The sequence below is a fragment of the Acanthisitta chloris genome, unplaced genomic scaffold (assembly GCF_000695815.1).
Source record: "Acanthisitta chloris isolate BGI_N310 unplaced genomic scaffold, ASM69581v1 scaffold5287, whole genome shotgun sequence".
NCBI lineage: Eukaryota > Metazoa > Chordata > Aves > Passeriformes > Acanthisittidae > Acanthisitta > Acanthisitta chloris.
The window spans coordinates 155,295-176,613 of record NW_008683094.1 but is presented as its reverse complement, the minus strand read 5'-3'; the positions used below and the strand labels follow the sequence as shown (position 1 = coordinate 176,613).

Genomic DNA, 21,319 nt, shown 5'->3' with positions numbered 1-21,319 from the left:
CATTTCTGCAAAATTTATTGGAGACTGGCTTTTACATTGGTTATGAATGTGGAATGCTTCCTTGACTTTATGATCTGAGTATTTTTTCTTAGATTGATGCTAAACAAGTAAGATAAATGAATTATCAAGAGCTCAGAAAAAAAGAAAGCGCTGGCTAAGATGAAATGGTTATTAATAACGAAGCTGTAAAAGATGACTGTCTGAGAAACTGAGAGCACATTAAACTTGCATTTCAAACCCATCACATGGCAGATTTGAAAGAGGTCTCTCCATAAATAGGGAAAATTGTGCCTCTTTTATGTTTTGATCACTCTGCAGCTACCACCTCAACTCTGCCCCCTGAAGAATTTTTATGGTGCTAATATTTTCAGCCAAAGCATGAAAGATTATGAAAACCTTTGCCATTAATTCCTCATGAGGAATTCCTCATATAGGCTGGAGCACATTTAATCTATCTTTCATCTTGGAATCAGCTTTTTAACTAAAACTGTGCTGTTTACAGTGTCCTTCACTAATGTGCTGCACTAGCAATATGGAATATCTCAGGATCCAAATGCTGATTAACACTTCCATATAAGCAGTTTGATATATTTTGTCAATGTCTTGCTGAATGACTCCTGTTTGTCTAACCATATCTGAAGAGAAATATTTTATGTGTGGAACTAGTACATTTTCACCCAAAATAGGCACAGTACCAATAATAAAACCTCTCAAATCTGGAAACAGCATTAATATCCAGTTAATACACTATATTTCTCTGTCCTAAGGCCTTTCTGTCTGGGAGAACAGTGTCCTAAGTCCTACTTAATTGCTTTACAAACCATAATAAGACTTTAGACAGAATCAAGGTTATTTCCCAGATACAAAAATGATTAAGTATCTCTCCTTTGGTCCTGACCCAAAGAGAGCAAAGCAGAGAGCAGCTCCTCTATTCTGGGAAGAGGATGCATGTCTGCAACTGTGGTCAGTGGCAATCAAAGCAAAGGCTTGTGCTGTTGATGTCAGTTGAAAATGTCTTGCTGGTAATTTCATCCAGGGAACCTTGACAAGCTGCTGAGGCACTTGAGGTGCAAGTCAAAGATTGATAAGACATTGTAAGAAGTTCTTTGATAAACTTCCTCAAGAGGCACCTAGAACAGCTGAGTGGGTGAAATGGATGTGGCTCTCAAGCTGCATTTGTTTGGCAAATGTCAATTAAACCAAAACATCTTATAGGTAAAGTGCAGCAGCTATCTTATTCTTACACCATTAGCACAATTTTTACTTGACACATCACATCTGGAGCATTTTTTTGATATTTTATTTTAATAAGCTTTTTTTTTTTCTGTTGCTGTTGAAGTTGAATTAAAGTGCAAGAATGTCTTGGCCATAACAACTTTCTGTAGAAACACCACCACCTTCCCAGTACCTTTAAACAAAGTGCTCAGCTGCAGCTGCAGTAAATAATCAAACTACTTCTGAATAAGCACTGTGATCAAAGATGTGAAAGAAACACACAACTTCTGCTTGTATGTCCTGTACAAAAATGTTTTGTGGAGCTTTGTGGAGAGACAAATCTAAAATATTCACACAGTGGATTATAAGAATCAGTGAGGATGGTGCACCTTGGACTACTAAACCATACAGATGCCCTTTGGTGAAATCTACTGTGAGATAAGTAATTCAGTTTCATAGTGCAAAGCATGAGGAACCTCAGAGAGCCTTGGAAGTGAGGGGCTTGTTGGAAAAGTCCAACAAATGGACTGCACTGATCTGGCCACTAACTGTGAGCAGCTACACTTAGAGCTTGTTGACCAGCAGCAACACCAGAAGTCTAACTCCTAAAATCATTGCCTACCTCTGAATGCATATAGGTTGTAAAAATCTCTCTCCAAATGTACCTGATGACAACTTCAGACACTAAAAAAAACCAACCCACAACAAAAAACCCCCCAAACTATTCAGTTTTACAAAACACAGCTTGTCTGAGCATATGGACCACAACCTAGAAATACTGTGAGTTACAGCACAGAGCTTCTAGGCTACTCAAAATACCTCTGAAACACAGAGAAAAAAAGCCAAATCCCTACAGACTCAATAGCAGACAGTTTTAAAATAATGAAATATGCAGTAGTTCAACTGGATTCTCTGAAACAACTCCTTTCCTAAAGCAGAGATATTTGCTGACTATTAGAAGGCACCTTAGTTACAGAGTATTTGGGAGAAATTTGGCACACTCCTCGTGAACTGAATTATCTATTATTTGCCTCTGACTTTTTTTTGAATTCAGACTCCTACTGAGGTTATGGCAAAGCTCCCACAGGACTCTTAAGTTTAATTCGAGAAATATGAGTAGGGCTAAGATCTCATGATCAGCAAGAATCAAATGATTTTAACAATCTGATCCTACAAACCCTTATTCCAAAGCCAACAGAGGATATTACAAAATGGTCAGCAGTTCACTGACTGGGCCCTAAATTAGTATCAGATTGTATGAACTGAATCTGAAGACAGTGTCTCTGTAGGTTGGACACCTTCACCTCTGGCACGATATTTAGTTTTTTCACTGGCAATCAAGACAGGGTAAGGCTACAAGTCTTCTATGACAAACAAAAATGGGCATCTTCTAACTGTGCATAGCTGAGGGAAAGTGTTGCTGAACTTTCAACCATTTTGGAAGTTCAAAGTCATTACTGGTCACTTTAACTTTATCAAAAGGACACAGACCAGAGAGTGGAACTCTCCACTAAGAAGTGCTATATGACCTTATGTAATCCTAATGCAAAAGAGTACTTTCCAAGATGAACTCTGGGACTAAAGCCCCCTGTGTATGCCTCCCCTCTTCCTCAATCCAGCGAGGACCAGAAGCAAACATCATACAAAAGTGTAATACGACTTGCCATGTGTTTTTAAGATCCTGACTGAGACCAGAAGTAAATTGGATCCTTTTGTATTTCCAGCCCAGCATCCAAATTTTAGGGACTTATTCATGTATGGATCTGGGAAACATCTGAAATTTTGGTTCTGTTTTTCTATACAGCTACCCTATAATAGATACCCTATCCATACAAATCTTAATCATTTTTTCACCTAGTAGGCACTTCAAAATCTACTTTTTAGAAATCCAACAAACATCTTTGCTTACAGCTTTGAATAGCCTGGGCATATGCTTATTTTGCAAAGGTACTGCTGCATGTTATCCATGAACTGAGCAGTAGTCATGACACTGCAAATTATATATGACATACAGTGTTTAATGCTAACATTAGCATTCAAGCAATTGTTTAAATATTTTTATAGTACATACTAGATAAAAGTACCAGATTTTCAATGCTATTACAAGTAAATGATAATTCTAGGATGCTATTATTTCCAAGGAAAGGCTTATGCAGTTTTCTTTCTTATCTAAAATATTAAAAGCAGGCTTCAGATCAACAGCTCAAGGAGCAGTTCTGATATTCTCCTTAGGGAGCTATCATATAAAAGAAATCCTGCTTCATAGGGGAATACATTTGAATTGCATTAAACCAATTTTGCCAAGTTTGTCCTGAGGTCCTACTTTGGCAGGTTTTATCCTTCCACCATAACAGTGTCAGAAAAAGCAAGTACAAGAGATTCCTCTTCTGCTGTCTTAGGTCCAATTTACTGCTGTTTCAGTTTTGAGAAAGCAGACATGTTCTGGATGTGTTTCCTAATGAGAGCAACAAAGCTCACTACAGCTTTTTCTACATGCTAAAAGAAAATACTGTTTACTTGCTTAAGGGTAAAGGTTTTACAGCTAGTCATTGCAAACAGAAATGCTCATTTTCTGCTCTCCAGCAGTCATTCTCCTTTTGGGGTATTCATTAAACTGTTGCTCCCCAGTCTCCTCCTGCTGATGGCAGTTTCCTCTTCACTCAGGTATGCCTTTCCTTTTTCTGCTTCTGACTCCAAAAGCCACGTTGCTGCATCAGCTCGAGCAAAATGCTGGGTGAAAACCCATGGCTTGAATTTGTAGGAACATATTTCCTGCCCTACCTCAGTGACACTGGGAAATACTCTGCACTGACAAGAGCTGCAAACCAAGTATTCAGAAATAACAAACAACAGTCAGGACTAGTAGTCTCCAGGAGGGATATATTTCCAATGCAGCATGTGATATTTTTCCCATGCAGCTCCCACTAAACCTGCAGATTATAGCATTTGGCTTGGTTACATAATTTCAGTTAGAATCTGGTTCTTGTATTTCAGGAGTTGATCTGACTGTCTCCTAATGGCTCTGAACATGATAGCTGAGCCTTCTGGCACAGTTCAGCTGCACATTAGTTAGCCCAGCACAGAAACTCAGCACACACTTGGCATAAATCCTATGGGGAGATAAATGCAATTAAATTATCATCTAATCTAGACACTACTTCAGTCAGAAGGGCCAGATTAGTGAAATGCACATGTGCAGATAGCCCACTCTTTTCTCCAGCTGGCATAACAAAAAATGTTTTGTACCTCCTTGCACTCCTTGACAACTGCCAAGAACTGGAATAGTTGTATGACAGCTAAGCTAAAACAGCAGATTGTGACATCTCTGCAGAAAAGAGCACTGTATCTCACGAGAATCAAAAGCTGAAGTAGAAAGAATCATAACTGCTTCTTTTGTTTGCTAAATAGCTTTTATTCCTTGCAGTGAAAAACTGGAGCTAATGAACACTCTTAAGCTGTTTTGAATTTCAAGTGGAATTTCTCAAGAATTTTGGATGCTCTGTGTGGTAAAGCTGAACACTGTAACTGAAAACACACAGATCTGGGAGCTGCAAAGCACTGCTGGGTCCCCTAGCTTAGACATGAATTCCTCTGGCTAAATTCTGTCATTCCCACTCTCTGGAGAGATTTCAGACCTAGGGTCTGATTTCAGGCAAGTCTGACAAAGACACTGAAGTCTCAAACTCAGTAACATTTGAACAAATGCTGACAGCAGTATAGAGGAGAGATCTAAAATAGTTTTCCCCTACTGAAAAGCAGGTTAGGCAAAATGTACAACTGGGCCCAGCACACAAGGCAGATCTGAACAGGACACTGGCACAGAGACTGAGCAGCAAAGAGAGGTCAGAGGTTACTATGAGTGGGACAAGATTGGCTTTGATTAATTTAATGGCCATGATGGTAAGGATACAGCTGCTTTGATTCAGTCACTGGCTATGACAGTAAGGACACAGCCCACAAACTAAACCAGACAGACTTAGTTCCACTGCTCATGTTCAGGCCTGAGAAAAACATTCAATTCTTCACTAACTCGTTCTTCAATAAACATTGACAACAGCATAGTAAACCATAGTCTTAGCTTAAAACAACATTAACTTATCCCAGATCCTCCCAGCAAACAAACATAATCTAGCCACTAATGAAAGGCTCTCTCCATTTACCTGAGTACACTGTGCCAGAAGAGGAATTGTGGCACAATGAGCTGGGTGGTCAGGGGAAAGCTTAGAAATACAGCAAGTTGAGTCAGTGTTGGTATTCATTTTCTCAGGCATTATTTTCTGGCTATAAAGGCTCAGATCATTATCACACATGTTACAGATTATGTCAGTCCACACACTTAAACATAAAAAAAGATAGTCTGGGATGGAACTGATTTGATATTTATTTGACAAAGCTATCAAACCATGTGAAACACACAACTGATACCTGGAGATAAGCCCAGAAATCTATAGACATGACAAAACCAGAAATCATCACATTTTATTGATGACTTTCATAGCTCCAAGAACAACAAAGAATATGACCAAAATATTTCACAGAAAGCAGCACATGATTATTCCAAATACAAATAATTTCATGGTATCACTTCTCATTCTACCATTGTTCTTTATTCCCAAGCTACATATGAATGAAAAAAAATTATTTCTCTGATCAAATGTTTTCATGGAAAACCAGAAAAAAATCATGGACTTGCAACTTGTGAGTCTATCCCCAGGTCACTAATTAAGTCTGGTCAATTATTGGCAGTGTTTTGTCTGCAGCACAGATAAAATAGTGGAGTCCAGAATCCAAATGGACAATAGAAGAAAATTAATTAAGTATAACTAGTACAAACTATATAATTATTTTGCCATCAGGAACTAAATTTAAGTTTTTCCAAGAATAACAAGAAAGCTGGTTTTTTCCTTCTTTTAGCAAGAAGTTACTTATTTTTTTCTGCCCTACACTGAGCAAGTAGATTGCTTGTAAACTGCTCTGCAGATAGTTGCTAGTGTTTCTCAAGTTTGATCTTCCAGACCTTCTCCACCAGACCCACAGGTCTCCTGACCAACACACTGAATAGAGATCATTACATATGTGCTCTTAAACCATGATACAAGACTAAAATTAATGTATCATACTGAACACTAAATATTCAACATTTCAGAAGCAAAGTTATAATTTCTCCACCTTAGGAAAAAAAATCCTTGTCTTTATGTCTTTGATTAATTCTTATTAAAGTTTTATAAGCTCTATCTTCTCCCTTTAATGGGATTTCTCAGTATCACTTTTTCAGGACTGTAAAAAGTGATTAGCCACCACCTTAATTTTTGTTTAAACCAAAATTTATACAATCCATAATCTATTTTTTTCTATGTTTCAGACAGCATTTTTCACACTGTTTACATTAACAGTGACTTTAAATTTTGGTAAAAGTACCTCTAGCACACCTAGTATCATAGTCAGGTGGGAACATTTTTTCCATGCTTCAGATAAATAACTAAGTCTTTTTATGAATGCTGTCTACAAGTAAAGAGACTGTTAAATATCTGCCCTCCCAAAAGTCATTTAAACTGGTTTCCTGTTATAAACACAAACTAAACAACTACTGCAATGTAACAGGTTACACATGTCTAGGAAATACTTCATGCTACTGAATGATAGAATAGATTTGTCCCAGAGTACAAAGTCTTCAACTTTACATGACCTATTTCAATATGATTCAAGGCAAAAAGTAGGAGTTTTATCAGGGAGAGGGTAAATACAGAGAAATCAATCTTCTTAATCCAGTTTTCTTTGTGGACTAGACCATAATGATTGCCATAATTTAACGTGGTTACACTCACAGGCCACTGCCAAGTCATAAATCAAAGCCCTGATATTTCTGTGCACGTTGTATTCCACTGAGCAGTACCTTGGAGAATCCCTCCCATACCCCAACACACGAACAGAACAAGCTGCCACTACTTGGGTGGTTAAGCTGTTTATCTGCACATACTGTGATCCTGTGGGAAAGGACGTGGCTTGGGAGAAACTCTGCTGTACTGCACTGTAATATCTGCTGAACAACTTTGTGTGGCCTTTGTTTAATTTCAACTGTTAATCTAGAAGCAAACATTGCATCTTCCAATTTACCTCTTGTTCCTGACTAACGAAACACTGAAATGGTCTAACTACTGACCAAAGAACCAAGAACAGTTTTTTGGAGATAAGAAAGCCAGAGAGAGTCAACTATATAAACTTAAGAAAGGCTTTGGGATCCTTTAGAGCTTAGGCATGTGGTATGCAACTGCTTTGTATACAGCCCAGTAGGGCTGGGAGTAACTGCCAAGGTTTGCAGACCTTGGATAGTTATTATATAGGAAGAAATATTGCTGCACTATAAGATGTCTGCAGAAATCCATACTGTCAGCCTGGTTGCCAATGACAAAGAAAGGCAGTGTGTTACTGCAACCTCACCTTTACATAACATACCAAACATAACAGCTCAATAATTCATTCAAGAGCTCTTCTCCCATCTCTTAGGTTCAGTTCTGCCTACACTAAATGGGAAGATACCACATACCTGACACAGTGAAGGTAACTCTTCTCATTTCAATTCAGACTGAAACACTACTCATAGTCTTCAGTATGATACTTATCTGTCTTCTTTTAATCATTGTTTCACTTTTTCTAAGTTCACAACCTACCCAATTAACAACTACTTTACTTCCAAATTAAACATCATGCTTCCATTATTTAAAGACCATAAATACTAGGGAAAGGATCTGACCATGAATCGACAATGTGAATTAGGTACTAAAGATCTTCCTGGACAATACTGATATGCATATATTCCAAGTCCAGTGAGTTTCAATGCTGTGCATTTTTTCATTTATAATCCTAAAAAAATCCACACTGCAACTTTAGTGGTTAACAGCATTTCTTGACTAACTTCAGTGAAGACAGAAACAAACCCCACCCTAAATACCGAAACACAAATTGGTTCCCTTTACAAAGACTTACTGTCTGATATAGTTTAGGATAATGGTCATTTGAGAGAGAAAGGAATTCTTGGTAATTCAGTGGAGAGGTAAAATATTTTCCATTTTCATACTAGGTTATATCCACAAATACCAATGACTTTGTTTTGCCTTTCTTTTCCATTCATTTCATGTGCCTTTCTCTTGACTGTCTCACACAAAATCTATTCCATGTGTTTCCAAGTGTATCTTCATTATAGGTATTATTACTATTATGATTAGTATGTTTTAAATCTCTCAATTCAAATCAGGTGTCACTACATATTGCTTCACTTCCCAAGCAAGGAACCAGGCAGTTCAGTTGGTCTGTGGCAGTCCAGTCCCAATGAAATCAATGGCACCTTTGTTATTTGCAAGCTGCAGAGGATCTGCCCCTGCTTGTTTGAGCAGCAGCTTTTTTACATCCACAGGCACGTAGGCATAAAAGTCTGCTGAAAGTTCAAAAGCAGTTTTAATTTTTGTGCCCTTCCTTTCAAACACTTTGAAAGTTAGTTTGGGCAGTACAAAAAGACCCAACATTTTATCCAGCTAGGCTCCAGAGGTGTTTCATACAGTTCATTGCAGTAGGAGTGCTTAATGGGCATTTTCAGGCTGCTCCTTATCCTGCTCACAGGATTGTGAGGATCCAATTAACTAATGTCAGAAAAACACTTTGAAGATAAGAAGCACTTTCTGTGATGATTTTCTCAAAGAACCAAGAAGCTTTTGTTTCAACAGCCAAATTCTGGATGGAGGCATGAAATACAAGCCCATACACCGATGGATTTGGGCAGAAAACACCACAGAGAGAAGGCAGAGGAGGAGGAGGAGGGCAGCCTTGCACAGCCAGGAGTTTTAGTCAGTGTTCCTCCCTTCCCTCTGGAACTACTTACCATGCTGAATGGATTTTAAGCCCTAAACAGCTACACTGCTATTCATGATTAATTTGAAGAGGCAGTGTCTTGAAATACTTCTGGAACATCTTAATGATCTACTGAAGTCTGGGAGCCTTTCAAAGCCCAAGAAACCTGGGCAGCTCTTATGCTAAACCATGCAGGAGGTAAAAGGTCTGGCCCATTACTGCATTCCCTCAGCTGATCAGTTCTAGGATTTTTCTTACTTGGATTTGCACTGAGAAAGCTGGATCATCACAACAGTCAAGAGGTTCTAAACAAATGTTTCACTCCATTACATCGTCATGTCTGCCACCTTTGGTAGCACCTCACTTTCATCTCCACTGTGAAACCCAATACTTTATAGAAGATTAATATAATTTATCTGATGCACAACATGCCAAAACAGAATCTGTACTTCACACTTCAATACCTTAGACCAATTAAACACATTACCATTAAACATTTGCTTGAAAATCTTACCTATAAAGTGCATTTTTAAGGTCTTAAGTTGCCAGAGTCAGCACTTAGGCAAACCTAGAGAATTCCACTACTCCATTATGCCACACAATTAGTGGGAGTAGAAGTTTCACCCTTGAAAGCAGTGGTACTCAACTGCCTTAGAAGGAGAGAAGAACAAGAGGTAAGAACTGCAACTCAGACATTAAAAGCTGTTTTCCAGTTTTCAAGGGAAGAAAGTTATAGGATTGTTGCTTTATACTGGAGGAGGAAAGAGAATGCACAAGCAGGTGGTGATGCATAACAGATACCAGTTCTTGTTAGAAACTAAATCCAACAGGAGTTTGATTCTACATATACAATATTGCACCAATTTTAAAACCTAAGTACACCAGAATGACAGAGCAACAGATGACTCACATACGAGCAGATGCTATAGTCAGTGCTTACAGTTCAGTGTTCATTCACTCTGTATCTGAGACAGGATGGAAATTCAAACATAGGAAATTAAAATGGCACAGCTGAACCAAGTGAAAAGAAAACACCATTAGTCCATTACTAATGACACCAAATTCACCAGGAAAATCTGGCTCCTCAGATGCACACACAAAATACACAAGGGAAATACTAAAGGAAATTTTATAACATCACTGTGTAATCAGCTCTATCTGCTCTGCCACAGTATTCCTTTGTTTTAACATGCAACACTCCCAGAGTTAGACTTTTACACCTTACAATCTGACAGATAACTTTTTAATGCTTTAATATTAAGCAGAATCAAGGGTCTCTAAGCATTTTAGTGAGTACTCATCAGCATCTGCAGAATTAAGGCCAATGGAGATGCAGCTAATTCTGAAGCCTAACTGTTCCAACATGCCTGAGTTTGGTTGGAACCCATAGCAGTCCTGACCACATCACCATTGCTTTCTGCTTAAAACAAGTGATGAAGCTAAAAGACTGAAAAAAGTTTTCATCAATTCACCTCCAGAAAAGTGTCAAATTGTTATTGCTCCATCTGCTTTAGGGATGATATTGTAATAAACTATGAACACTTACATCCCATTCCATACTCCTCAACCTTTAGAGACATTCCAGGGTAGGAAAAATTATTCCATTTGACTTCACCTTTGCTTCAAAAGTGTATGCAGTGGAGATACTAAAGACAAGACATAGCACACATTATAGCCTGAAAAACAACATCAAGCAGTGAATTTTAGCATTCCTTATTTGCTCTGTTTCTCATCTTAATGTTCAGCTCTAACTCAGGAACACAAGTCTGACAGGACAGAGTATCAAATTCACCTGATTCTCAATAAATACAAAACAAAGATCATCCTCCAAGGTGCACAGAAAGTCACCACTGTTTTCTTAAGTGTTTGAATCTCTTAAATAATGTCTGCTTTTATTTTTACAATAACATTGTGTTTTACTTGCTTTGTGTGCTCATTTCACAGTCTGTTAACTGAAGACAAATAAAAACAAAGAACAAAGATGCAAGAGGCACCATCCCAAATTGCTTGTAAAAACACTCCTCCTGTTTGTCTATGGTCATCAGACACACTTCTCCCTCCCTGGGTTCTGGGCACTCACCTCTCCTGACTCATGAACCACCACAGGCAGTTTGCTACAGAGAAGCACTGCAAGGGCCACTGTCAGCACAAGCTAATTCAAGGTTAACCTGAACACATTAATGGAATTTCCCATGTTTATCTTTCTAAATTGCACTGTCTGTAAGGTTTGTGGCAACATACTCAACTGCAAACGTGTGACACTTCTTTACAAATTAACAGAATGGAATAAAATTCTGTAATTTGCCTTCATAGTTCTCTGAAATCTTCTGCACAATTACCCAGAGCTGAGCTCACACGAACAGGCATGGGGAAGGAATCTTGTTTCATTCACAAAGCAGTGAAACTTTGCTTAGAAGTAACTGACAAATTTTGCCATTTCAATGCAAAACACCTCTCAGTCTAACAGAGCTAACTGCTGCCACAACCATAAACTAGGTCTGTTGCTCATTAGGACTGTACAAACAATTTCACAACAATCCATGAAGAACTGTTCTGAACTAGAGACTCAGAAGCTTTAGAAATGAACTAGGATGTGCTATTAAACGAGGCAAGGGTTACAGGAAAAATAATTTTCACTGTATCAATAGATACAGCATGAAGAAACCACAAGACCTTATGGCTACATTGCTTTGTTTCAACTGACACACTGGAGACAAGTTTTGCTTTGTTAAAAATGCAACAGAAAATTATGGTGTTGGAAAGTTACAATCTCTTGACACAAACTGCATCGTGCTTTTCAGTTTTTGATTTTTCTTCTTTTAAATTGGCAGAAGACAACTGTGGAAAGGTGTTGTCTGTCCATAATGCAAATTTAAGCTCAAACCAATCTCCATGGCTTGGCCTTCCCCTGCATTACTTAGGCTTGGGGAAGGAAAGAAATAGTACTTGGTAAGAACAATAAAAAATCTGAGGAACTATCATTCTGAATATAGAACAAACTCTCCTAGCTCTGCCAGACACGAGGAAAAATGAACTCCCCCAGTCCTCTGCAATATGAACTTGGAAGGGAATGATGAAGTGTCATGACAGAAATTCAACAGTAAACTTATAATTCCACTCATTCATGGAATCCTTATTCTGCAGTCTGACTGAACATCTGCAGACACATTATACACTAAGATGTCGCTGCCTTGGGTCCTTACAAGTAATTGCAATGATGAGGCCTCTTTTTGCCAATAAAAATGTATCTTTCCCAAGTTTTCCAAAGCTCTGGTATTGCTTATCATTAAAATGATCTCACGCTTAGTTCGAGTCCTCATGCCCAATGAACAGTCCTGCTCTTGCTCCTCTCTGAGGTTTACCTCTCACAATTTCTGTGAAACTTCTCCACAGGATCCTTATTTTAAGTCACATTCAGGTGTTCCTTGCTCTGTATGAGCTAAAGAGTTTTCTAGGTGTGGAGGAATCTGCTGTAGCCTTGTGCCATGGCATCAGTCACACCATGCTGACCCAAAGCACTGTGTCCTTTCCTTCCACAGAAGTGCTGGTGTAGGTGAACATAGGTGAAGGAGATGAACAGAAGTATTAACCTCAACACAGATGAGCTGCAACTTGACTATCTCACCCTTAAATCCCTTTATTAGCATTTTGTGGTTACCGGTGGTCAACAGATACTCTTTTTTTTTTCGTCTGAGGGTCACCAAGCCATGTCTAGATTAACAGTGCAAGCTGGTAACCCTTGCTAGGTAGCTCATGAAGAATAAATCCATAATCTCCCAGCAGACATTCCCCTGACCCAGATCTCTCAAACACACTACCAAAACGTTCAGTTATAGCAGTCTGACATAAACCAACAGAGTCGTGACCGTGGGGTGAGTACTGCTGCCATGGGTACAAATATGAAAGGAACACTGGGGCTGTGAGGCTTCTAAGCACCCAAATTCTTCTGACACAAAGTGTTTGAAGTAATATTCAATAGAAAACAAAGACACTGGGCAAGTTAAGAAATAAAGGATAAAGTCTAATCTCCCTTGACTAACTTAATCACACAGTCTATAAATCAAGTTTTAAATCCCCATATATATTGTGTATTAGAAAAGTCTTGGATTTCTTTTGGAATTTAATGCTGCGATATAAAAATATTCTCTGCAGATGAAATCTCTTTATTGGATCCAACCATGAAGCCACTAATCATGTAGAATTTCTACTGGGTGATTATTTTACTAAAAGAGAGTTTTAAAAGGGTAAAAACCCCAAAATGTTGAAACTGAGCAGTTCAAAGGGAAATAAGAGAAGGAACAGCAAAAAAAAAAAAAAAAAGCTTTTTACAGAATCAAAGATGTAAGAACATATTCTATCTGACTAGATCAAGGGATGCTTAAGGAACAAAGAAAGGTTTTTTGCTATCCAAAAGAGAATTTTGCTCAGAATAAAATAAGATTAGGGAATCAAAGAATGCTGTACAGAAATATCTATGACAATTGAAACCAGGTTCTCAACCATTTTTTCTGAAGTTTTGTTGTGTAGCATTCAAACAGCTATTTAAATTAGTAACAACCTCTCATTCTGGCAAGCAAGGAAAGAAATGTGTCTTCACATGATTTGGGAATTTGACTATGGATAGGTTATGGATTTGGACTGATACTGGTCATTCCTTATGCATTGCTAAGTTAGAAGAAAATTAATTTTGAATTCAAATTTGTAAGAAGAGGTGAAAGTCTTGTGTCAGAGCAATGACTACAGCTTGACAATGAGTTTAAAAAGTAGTGTTTACATGAGGTCAAAGGACAACTGAGCAACAGATTACAAATGAGGGACTTCGATCAACTAACGAACTAATGACTTCTGAAGAGGACATGACAGTTCCAGAATGGTCCCTTGTTGGCCATCATAAGAGACAAGGGAAGAATGGAGTGAAAGCAGAAAGCTGCATAAATGAGAGGAGAAACATATTACTGAATACTGGTCAGTGCCATGAAATGTATGCACCATAAGGTGCTCGATTAACACATGCTGTTCAGAGAGCTCAGATATTTGAAGCAGCCTTGAACAATGTGCTGATATTCCAAACACTGAGCACTGTTCAAATAGGTATTTTCATGGAAACTACTCGATGGTTTGGTCAACAACTAGTTGACAAAAATAATCTAAAGCTTTGAGATCTAAAAAGTTCACGTTAATTGGGTTCAGACTAATAAGAACTGTTCGAACAGCCCATCTTTTTCATGTTTTAATGCATTTGCTTTGAAACTTTTGCACTGAAGCTCCTTGGTTCTGTTCATAACTGGAAACAGAAGTATAATCTAAACACTGAGAAAGGCTGAAATTAAAGATTTTGGGGTCTGACAAGGAGCAGGAAATGGTGAAAATCTTGCAGAGTCAGTTCTCCAGAGGCTTCCAAGGCCAAGGGGGTATGCAAAGTTATGTAAGCAACCAGACTGCTGGGTGCTTTACAAGTCAAACTGAACAACCAGCCTTTCTGAGTTTCCTCTCACTATTCCCCATATTTCTCCTTATCCCTTTCCCTTCCTTTCAAAGCAATCTTTCCATATTTCAAGAGAAGGGAAAAAACCCATTTCTTTAATACAGAACTAATGAAACAAGCACCTCAGTGGGACTCATTGCTGCTGGGTGTTGTTCAGATGATGTATTTGCATGGCAGATCATCAAAGCAACAGCAGGCTTCAGCAGCTGCTCTGCTGCACTGATTGCTGTTTTTGTAAGAACAATGCTTACAAACAAATGGTAAAAAAACACAACACCACCTCTGTCAAATGATGATAGAACTAGGAAACACAGGATATGAAAACATGACTTCTATTAGTTCTAAAACTGGTCATGACCACTGTCACCAATAAGCAGGTATGAACCAAGAAGCACAGCAATTGGGAGCTGGAAAGAGACACTCATGATGTTCTTCAACATCCAGAGCATAAAGGCCTGGAAGCTGTTTACCTGGGAGAACAGCAACATGGAGAATTCTCCTTGATTCAGGTCAGATGTAAAGCCACAAGGCTCTCAGGTTTCTTGCTCAGCACCCCAACTCAGGCCTATCTCTCAGGAGATCTCCCACCAACAGCAAGCAAGGAGAAACTCATATAGAAGCTCAGAAGTGAAAACACTGATGGGAAGTGACATAAAGAAGACTGTTTTGTAAGGCAGCAGTGGAAAGTTGTGACAACAGAAGTTAACCCAGGCATCAAGACTTAACCACTTTCCTGAGGCCAGGGGAAAGAGCACTTCCCATCACCCACATGAGTAGCAACATCTGTCTTTTTGTAAAATTTCTTTTTTAAGATCTGCCACTTAATATATAAAAAAAGAATAAACTTCTTTTGTATGTTTTCAAAATGTGCCTGGAACCCTACAGACCACTATAGAGGGTGTTAGATATTAGCTGGCTGTTTAACAAAGCCAGAAGGGGAAAGGTCACCTTGGAATTTACTATAATAAGATAACCTTGCCAGAAACTCTAAATTGTAACTATTTAAGCAACACCAGTATTGAAAATATATATATGGTCAGCAAAGAAAAATGTCCTGGATATATTCTGTTTCAACTATAGGTCATTACACTAGGTAAGACACTTGTGCAACTTGAATTCAGTGGAGCTGAATTCATTAACACCAGGGTTGAATTTCATCCAAAGTCTTAACAGCTTCAAGGGTTTTAGTAAGTGATCACCCCAGCCAAGTAATACATGTTGGCTACAGTAAGATGAACATTTATTTAGTCAAAGGCACTCTCCCTGCAGAAAATCAATTTGAGACTATTTTAAGGAAAATAATTCAAAGGTGGTGTAAGTGTAAGTGCGTGTGCAGGAAAAACAAAGCATCTTAATCATCATAGAATCACAGAATCAACCAGGTTGGAAGAGACCTCAAAGACCATCGAGTCCAACCCTACCATGGTCACTAGACCATGGCACTAAGTGCCACATCCAGTCTCAGCTTGAAAACCTCCAGGGATGGTGAATCCACCACCTCCCTGGGCAGCACATTCCAATTAGCAACAAAATAACTTTCACTATGAATCAAATATCTTTGTAGTAAACAGTATGCAGGTAAGAAACAAAATGCTCAGAGACTTGCCAAAACTCTGATCTGTCTGTCTGCCCTTTCCAAGACACCTCACAGCCAGGGCCTGCCAGCAGTGCAGGCAGTGGGGCTGGAACCATCTGCAGAACTGAGCCCAAAGCCACACGACTCCACACTCAGACAACTGTCCCTGAAACAAACTGCTCCTTCAGCTACAGGACATGAGCAGATTCTTCCAGTTAGAGTAACTTAATTATACTGTGGAAGTTTATTTCAAAACATATTTTCAACTATTGTATCTTTCAAACTTAAGCTACATTTTCATTTTAACTACCAATGGCTCCTTCCCAACGGATTGCCTTGCTGTAGAGGCTATGGTTATGGAGAACAACCAACTTCTTCAAATCAGAGTCTCAAGACACAATAACATGCAAAAAAATAGCACCTTCCAAATAATCACTTCAGATTTGTGTTATTTGGCTTTAAAACTTGCCATTATCTCAAATCCCAATCCCAAAGATGATGAAGTATTTATACTCCAAAGCAAATGTTTTGCAGCATAAGTGCTGTAACACACTGGTCCCACCAAAGGTATTATCATCCTACTGAAATCAGTGGCAAACTTCCCATGTCAGTGTATGAGAACTGGACAGCTGATGATTACCAGTGGGATAAAAAGTATGTCTTTGTCTCTTTTCTGTACAAGACTAGCATGTGACAGAAGTGCTTTGCCAATGGAAAAGTCTGTCCAAGGTCAGCAGTTTTGTTACCAAAAAGGTCTAACACATCAGCCAGTAAGAAAATATTGCTGAAAACTGCTTTGAGAAGCAAGTCATCCTGTACATAGCTCAGGACTGTACAGTCTATAGCCTTGTTTGCACTTGATAGAGCCTAAACCTAAATTGTAATACATAGCTTTTGCTTTCAACTGTAAAAAAATACTAGAGTAAATATACAGACTGGTGAATACATTATTAATAGTTATGAATAGCTATTATACAGCTCTCCAAAGCTGGACTGATTTCTGTGTGAATGAACACACACAAGAAAACAAACATGAGATGTTTCCTGAGGAATTTCACATACACCTCATGGCTCTATTAGAGCAACAGATTACTACAAAAACGTTCACAGACGTAGTATGGAGAAACTTTCAAATGTTTGGATGACTTTTAAGTGAATTGGAAACTCATATTCTTGCCAGATTTTTCCAGCACCTCCTGATTTTACAGAAATACCTCCCTGTGAAAACAAACTTTCCCCATTGCTCACTTGCTTAGTTCTTTTGACAAAACAATGGAAAGGTGTGGAAATTTGTAAAATCACTTAATGAAACCATGTGGAACTCAAGACAATCTCCTGAGCAGAGACAAGCAGGATAACTCTGATTCACAGAAACATCTGCTGTCATCTTCTTCAATAAAAAAAAGTTACTGACCTTGAGCCAACTTACAATTTTGCATTGAAGAAACCATAAAATGGACAAAGGGAAAGGAAACCCAAAAGCTACTAACTTACACCCCTTGAAAAAAGTGGAATGTTGCTTACAAGCAAGTCTGATGGCTACAACTGGATTATGCCTCAACAGGGTCCTGAAAATTCAGTTTTGCAAAGCACTCAACTACATCCTTAAGGGAATGGCTCCTGGGTTGCTCTTCTTGTTGTTGCGGCACCGGAAGGGTAAGTGTAATTTTTGTTAAATTTTATTTTTAAAGTTCAAACCTTCTGTTTATTACCATAACTATAGAGAAAATTGTAGATACCAGATCCAGGTTTTCAGGCTTCTCAGCTCTACCAGTGTTCTGTGCACTACAAAAATGTACATGTCTAAATTTTGGATGCTGTTTCATCAGTGGGAAATTTGTGACCACCAATATGCCAAAAAGCAACCTTACAATTACCATTTCACCCATCCAATAAATTGTTTGATAAACCTTTCTCTAGTTTCAGTTTTCTGATCTGCTAGAACATGTTCAACCCTGTCCTGGTGCAACTCACCTGCCTCAATAAACCAAGTTTATTGTGTAACAATGTAAGCAGAGTGGCTGGAGTCCTTCGAGCTGGAATTACATCCTCAAGAATTCCTGACAGGGGAGGGAGCTGGCAAATTTAGCAGACTAAATCCATACCAGCAGCTTTAAAATAAAACATATGAAATGGATAAAAAAAAAAAGAAAGAAAGAAAAGATGATAGCATAAACCAAGAGCTCAGGGGATAAGGAGTTAAGGAGTAGCATGGGAAAGTAAAACTCTGCCACTTTCCCATACATGCCAACAGACTGGCTATTTTTAATCAAAAAATGTTACTCTCTTTCTGTGCTGCCCATTCCAAAAATGTTCAAGTGTTCATTTTAACTTAGTTAAGGGAATTTTTCTGCCAGCTGCTTTCAGATGCTGGCACATAAACCTACAGAAAAATTACATTCAGCTCCATGATTTTATATATTAGTAACATGACTGCTCTTGCTGTCCTGCCAAGTAAGCTACATTCCCACCCATTTTCTATCAAATGTACAAGTATTTGTGGAAGTTCTTTAGATAGAATTATTGGGTTAGTTCATCATCAATCAAGTTAGTGTTGACAGATGCCAAATGAACTGTTTGCATGAAAAAAATGAATGTCAGTGTGTATAGGTATATAATGTATCAAAAACTCATTTGGATGAAACCAGGACAAATTAGAGCTGAGAATACCACACTGCAAGAGGTCCAGAACATTTGGGTTTCTTGGACTGTGGGTAGCTTATATTATTTCTTCAATTTTGAAAAGTCACTTTTTTGGTAAGATTATGGAGCTCACATTACAGTTCAGAGTGTTCCTCGTAATAAACTCCCATCTACAGGCAAATGTTTCTGTAGAACTCATTACAGCTCCAGCATGAATTAAGGGGAAGAAAGGAAAAAACAGGAGAGAAGCAATTCCATAATGAGCACTTTCCTTTCTTGTACTTGAGCAGCAGCTGAGACACTCACCAGCCAGAAGTGAGATAAAGCAGCTGTCCAACAAGAGTACTGGGATTTGAGAACTCCAGTACAGCCAGGTAGTTCTAGCAATAACTTTGCCAAGCTGGCTGGAAAGGCCTCATGTAGCTCCAGTTTTACTATCTGATACAGTAATTTTTCAGACAGATCTAAGGATGGACTAACAGGTGAAGAGAAATTAAAGGGCAAGGGACAACTTTGAAAATTCTTAACTGAATCTTCTCTCTCCAGCCCACTCAGCAGAATTGCCTCCAAAACATGCACAAATGTAGAAAAAAAAAGAGTTTTGTAACTTGGGAACACAACAGGTTATGCCACAGTTCATAAATGCACACAAGAATGACATAGATCTGCATAAATTCCACATAATCTCTAAATTTGCAACCTAATATACATATCTAGCAATAAACCACAAGATGTTACGTTAATATAAATTTTCCAGGATCCTCTATGGTTTTGAATTAAGGCCCTGCTTCATTATAAACAATTGTACAACTGACCTTGGATTCTCTGAATATCACCTCAACATCAAAGTATCTCAATAAATGTTTTATATGCTTTCACTTTAAAAGAACAGAAACTTTTAGGCAATCAGAAGATTCTCTTTTCTCCTCGAGCAGTCTTGATACAATTTCCATAAAGGACCATACAGCTTGACTGGACTCTTCACTGCTCAGGGAAGGATAATGATGTGGGAAAGTTAATCACCACAGTGGAACCAATTATAGGAAACACCAAAGCCAATTCAGACAGACAGGGAAACAGATGGTAACAGGTCTGTGGTGTTTGTCATCCAAGATCAATCTAGAATTATAAACAGCCAGTTAGTTCTGATCAAAACACCTGTTTAATGATTTTTCCTCTTTCCTCTCTTCTTCTTGACATCTATTTCACCCTGCTCAGAAGGCCTTTCCTGGCATCACCTCCACCCAGTTGTACCAGCACACACAGAATGCTTCGTGCACTGAGAGGCAACTTACCCAAATAGTTGTTGCTCTTTGACATCTCAGTAATGTTGATTTTAGTAGCTCCTTCAGGAATTTCCACTATCTTGTGGTAGCCCAGATTTGTTAGCGTGTGTTTGAACACTCCAGACACAACCTTGCAAGCAGTGTTGTCCCCTCCACATATTCCACACTTGTCAATCACCTTGTCAGAACCCAGATAGTCGTCACAGCCAATGCTCTGCAAAACAAAGCAATATTTCTTTTTCCAAGATCTTGAAACTGCAGACTTTGGACATAACAACTGAGGAGAGTATGACTTGCAGAGAATAATCAATTCTGAAAGGATTATGTGAATTAGCATTTCAGGAATTAGCATTTCTTCTGTATGGAAAAAGACAATGAAAAACAAAGGGTTCATAGACTTGGGGTTTTCAAGTTAGCTGACAGGATTTTACACCCTGCTACCAAAAATACAAGAACACACCAAGAACAGTAATGCACTGATTGCTCCTTAGCTAAAAGAAAAGAACCTCTTCACTACATTGTTCCTGTAGCTGCTACTCAGAAAAGAGGTGGAGAGCTATGACTTTGTTATGATTCAAATGGGCTTTTTACAAAGGCAGAACTACTTCATATATAAAGTATTGTCTTAATCTCCTTTAAAGCTGAGCACCAGAAGAGGTTTCTAAGAAGTCTTTATACTGCATGTAGACAGTTATAGAAACAATCCTCCTGTTCACTGAGTAGAAAATGTTCAGCCTACTCAGTAACATCCATTTGGGCAGGACAGTTTTAAAAAAAAGTAATTTCATAGAATTGTAGAATGGTTTGGGTTGGAAAGGACCTTAAAGATCTAGTTCCAACCCTCCTGCCATGGGCAGGGACACCTTCCACTAGCCCAGGTTGCTCCAAGTCCCATCCAACCTGGCCTGGAACACTCCCAGGGATGGAACAGCCACAGCTGCTCTGGGCATTTAAAATTAAAGGGCAGAAAAAAAATGTTACAGATTTGACAAAACCAAGAAAAAAAAATTCCAACTTAGTGTACTTTAAAGTGCATATACTGTGGAGACTGTGTCCTGTTTTACAGAAATATTTCTGTGCACTGATCTTGTTGGTTTCTATTTACAGTAAGATTTATGATGAGCACCTATCATCTGCCTATGTGATTAACTTCTCATTCAAATAAGAATGAAATATTACATGGGCCAGTAGAACAGAAGCCAAGGAAGAGATTTGATGTCCTGGAATTTTGATACTGGTTATGGCCTAAGTATAGCCTGGAGATAAGGAGGA

The 21,319-nt window shown here is 38.5% G+C and overlaps 1 protein-coding gene across 1 annotated transcript in view; it reads right to left on the bottom strand.

Annotated features, from left to right (window-relative positions):
* Positions 1-21,319, bottom strand: part of THSD4 (thrombospondin, type I, domain containing 4) — an 80,121-nt gene that overhangs the window by 23,534 nt on the left and 35,268 nt on the right. Inside the window, exon 2 of the mRNA XM_009078778.1 lies at positions 20,057-20,261. Within this exon, the coding sequence (XP_009077026.1) occupies positions 20,057-20,261 (205 nt within the window). The remainder of the gene's footprint in view (positions 1-20,056; positions 20,262-21,319) is intronic.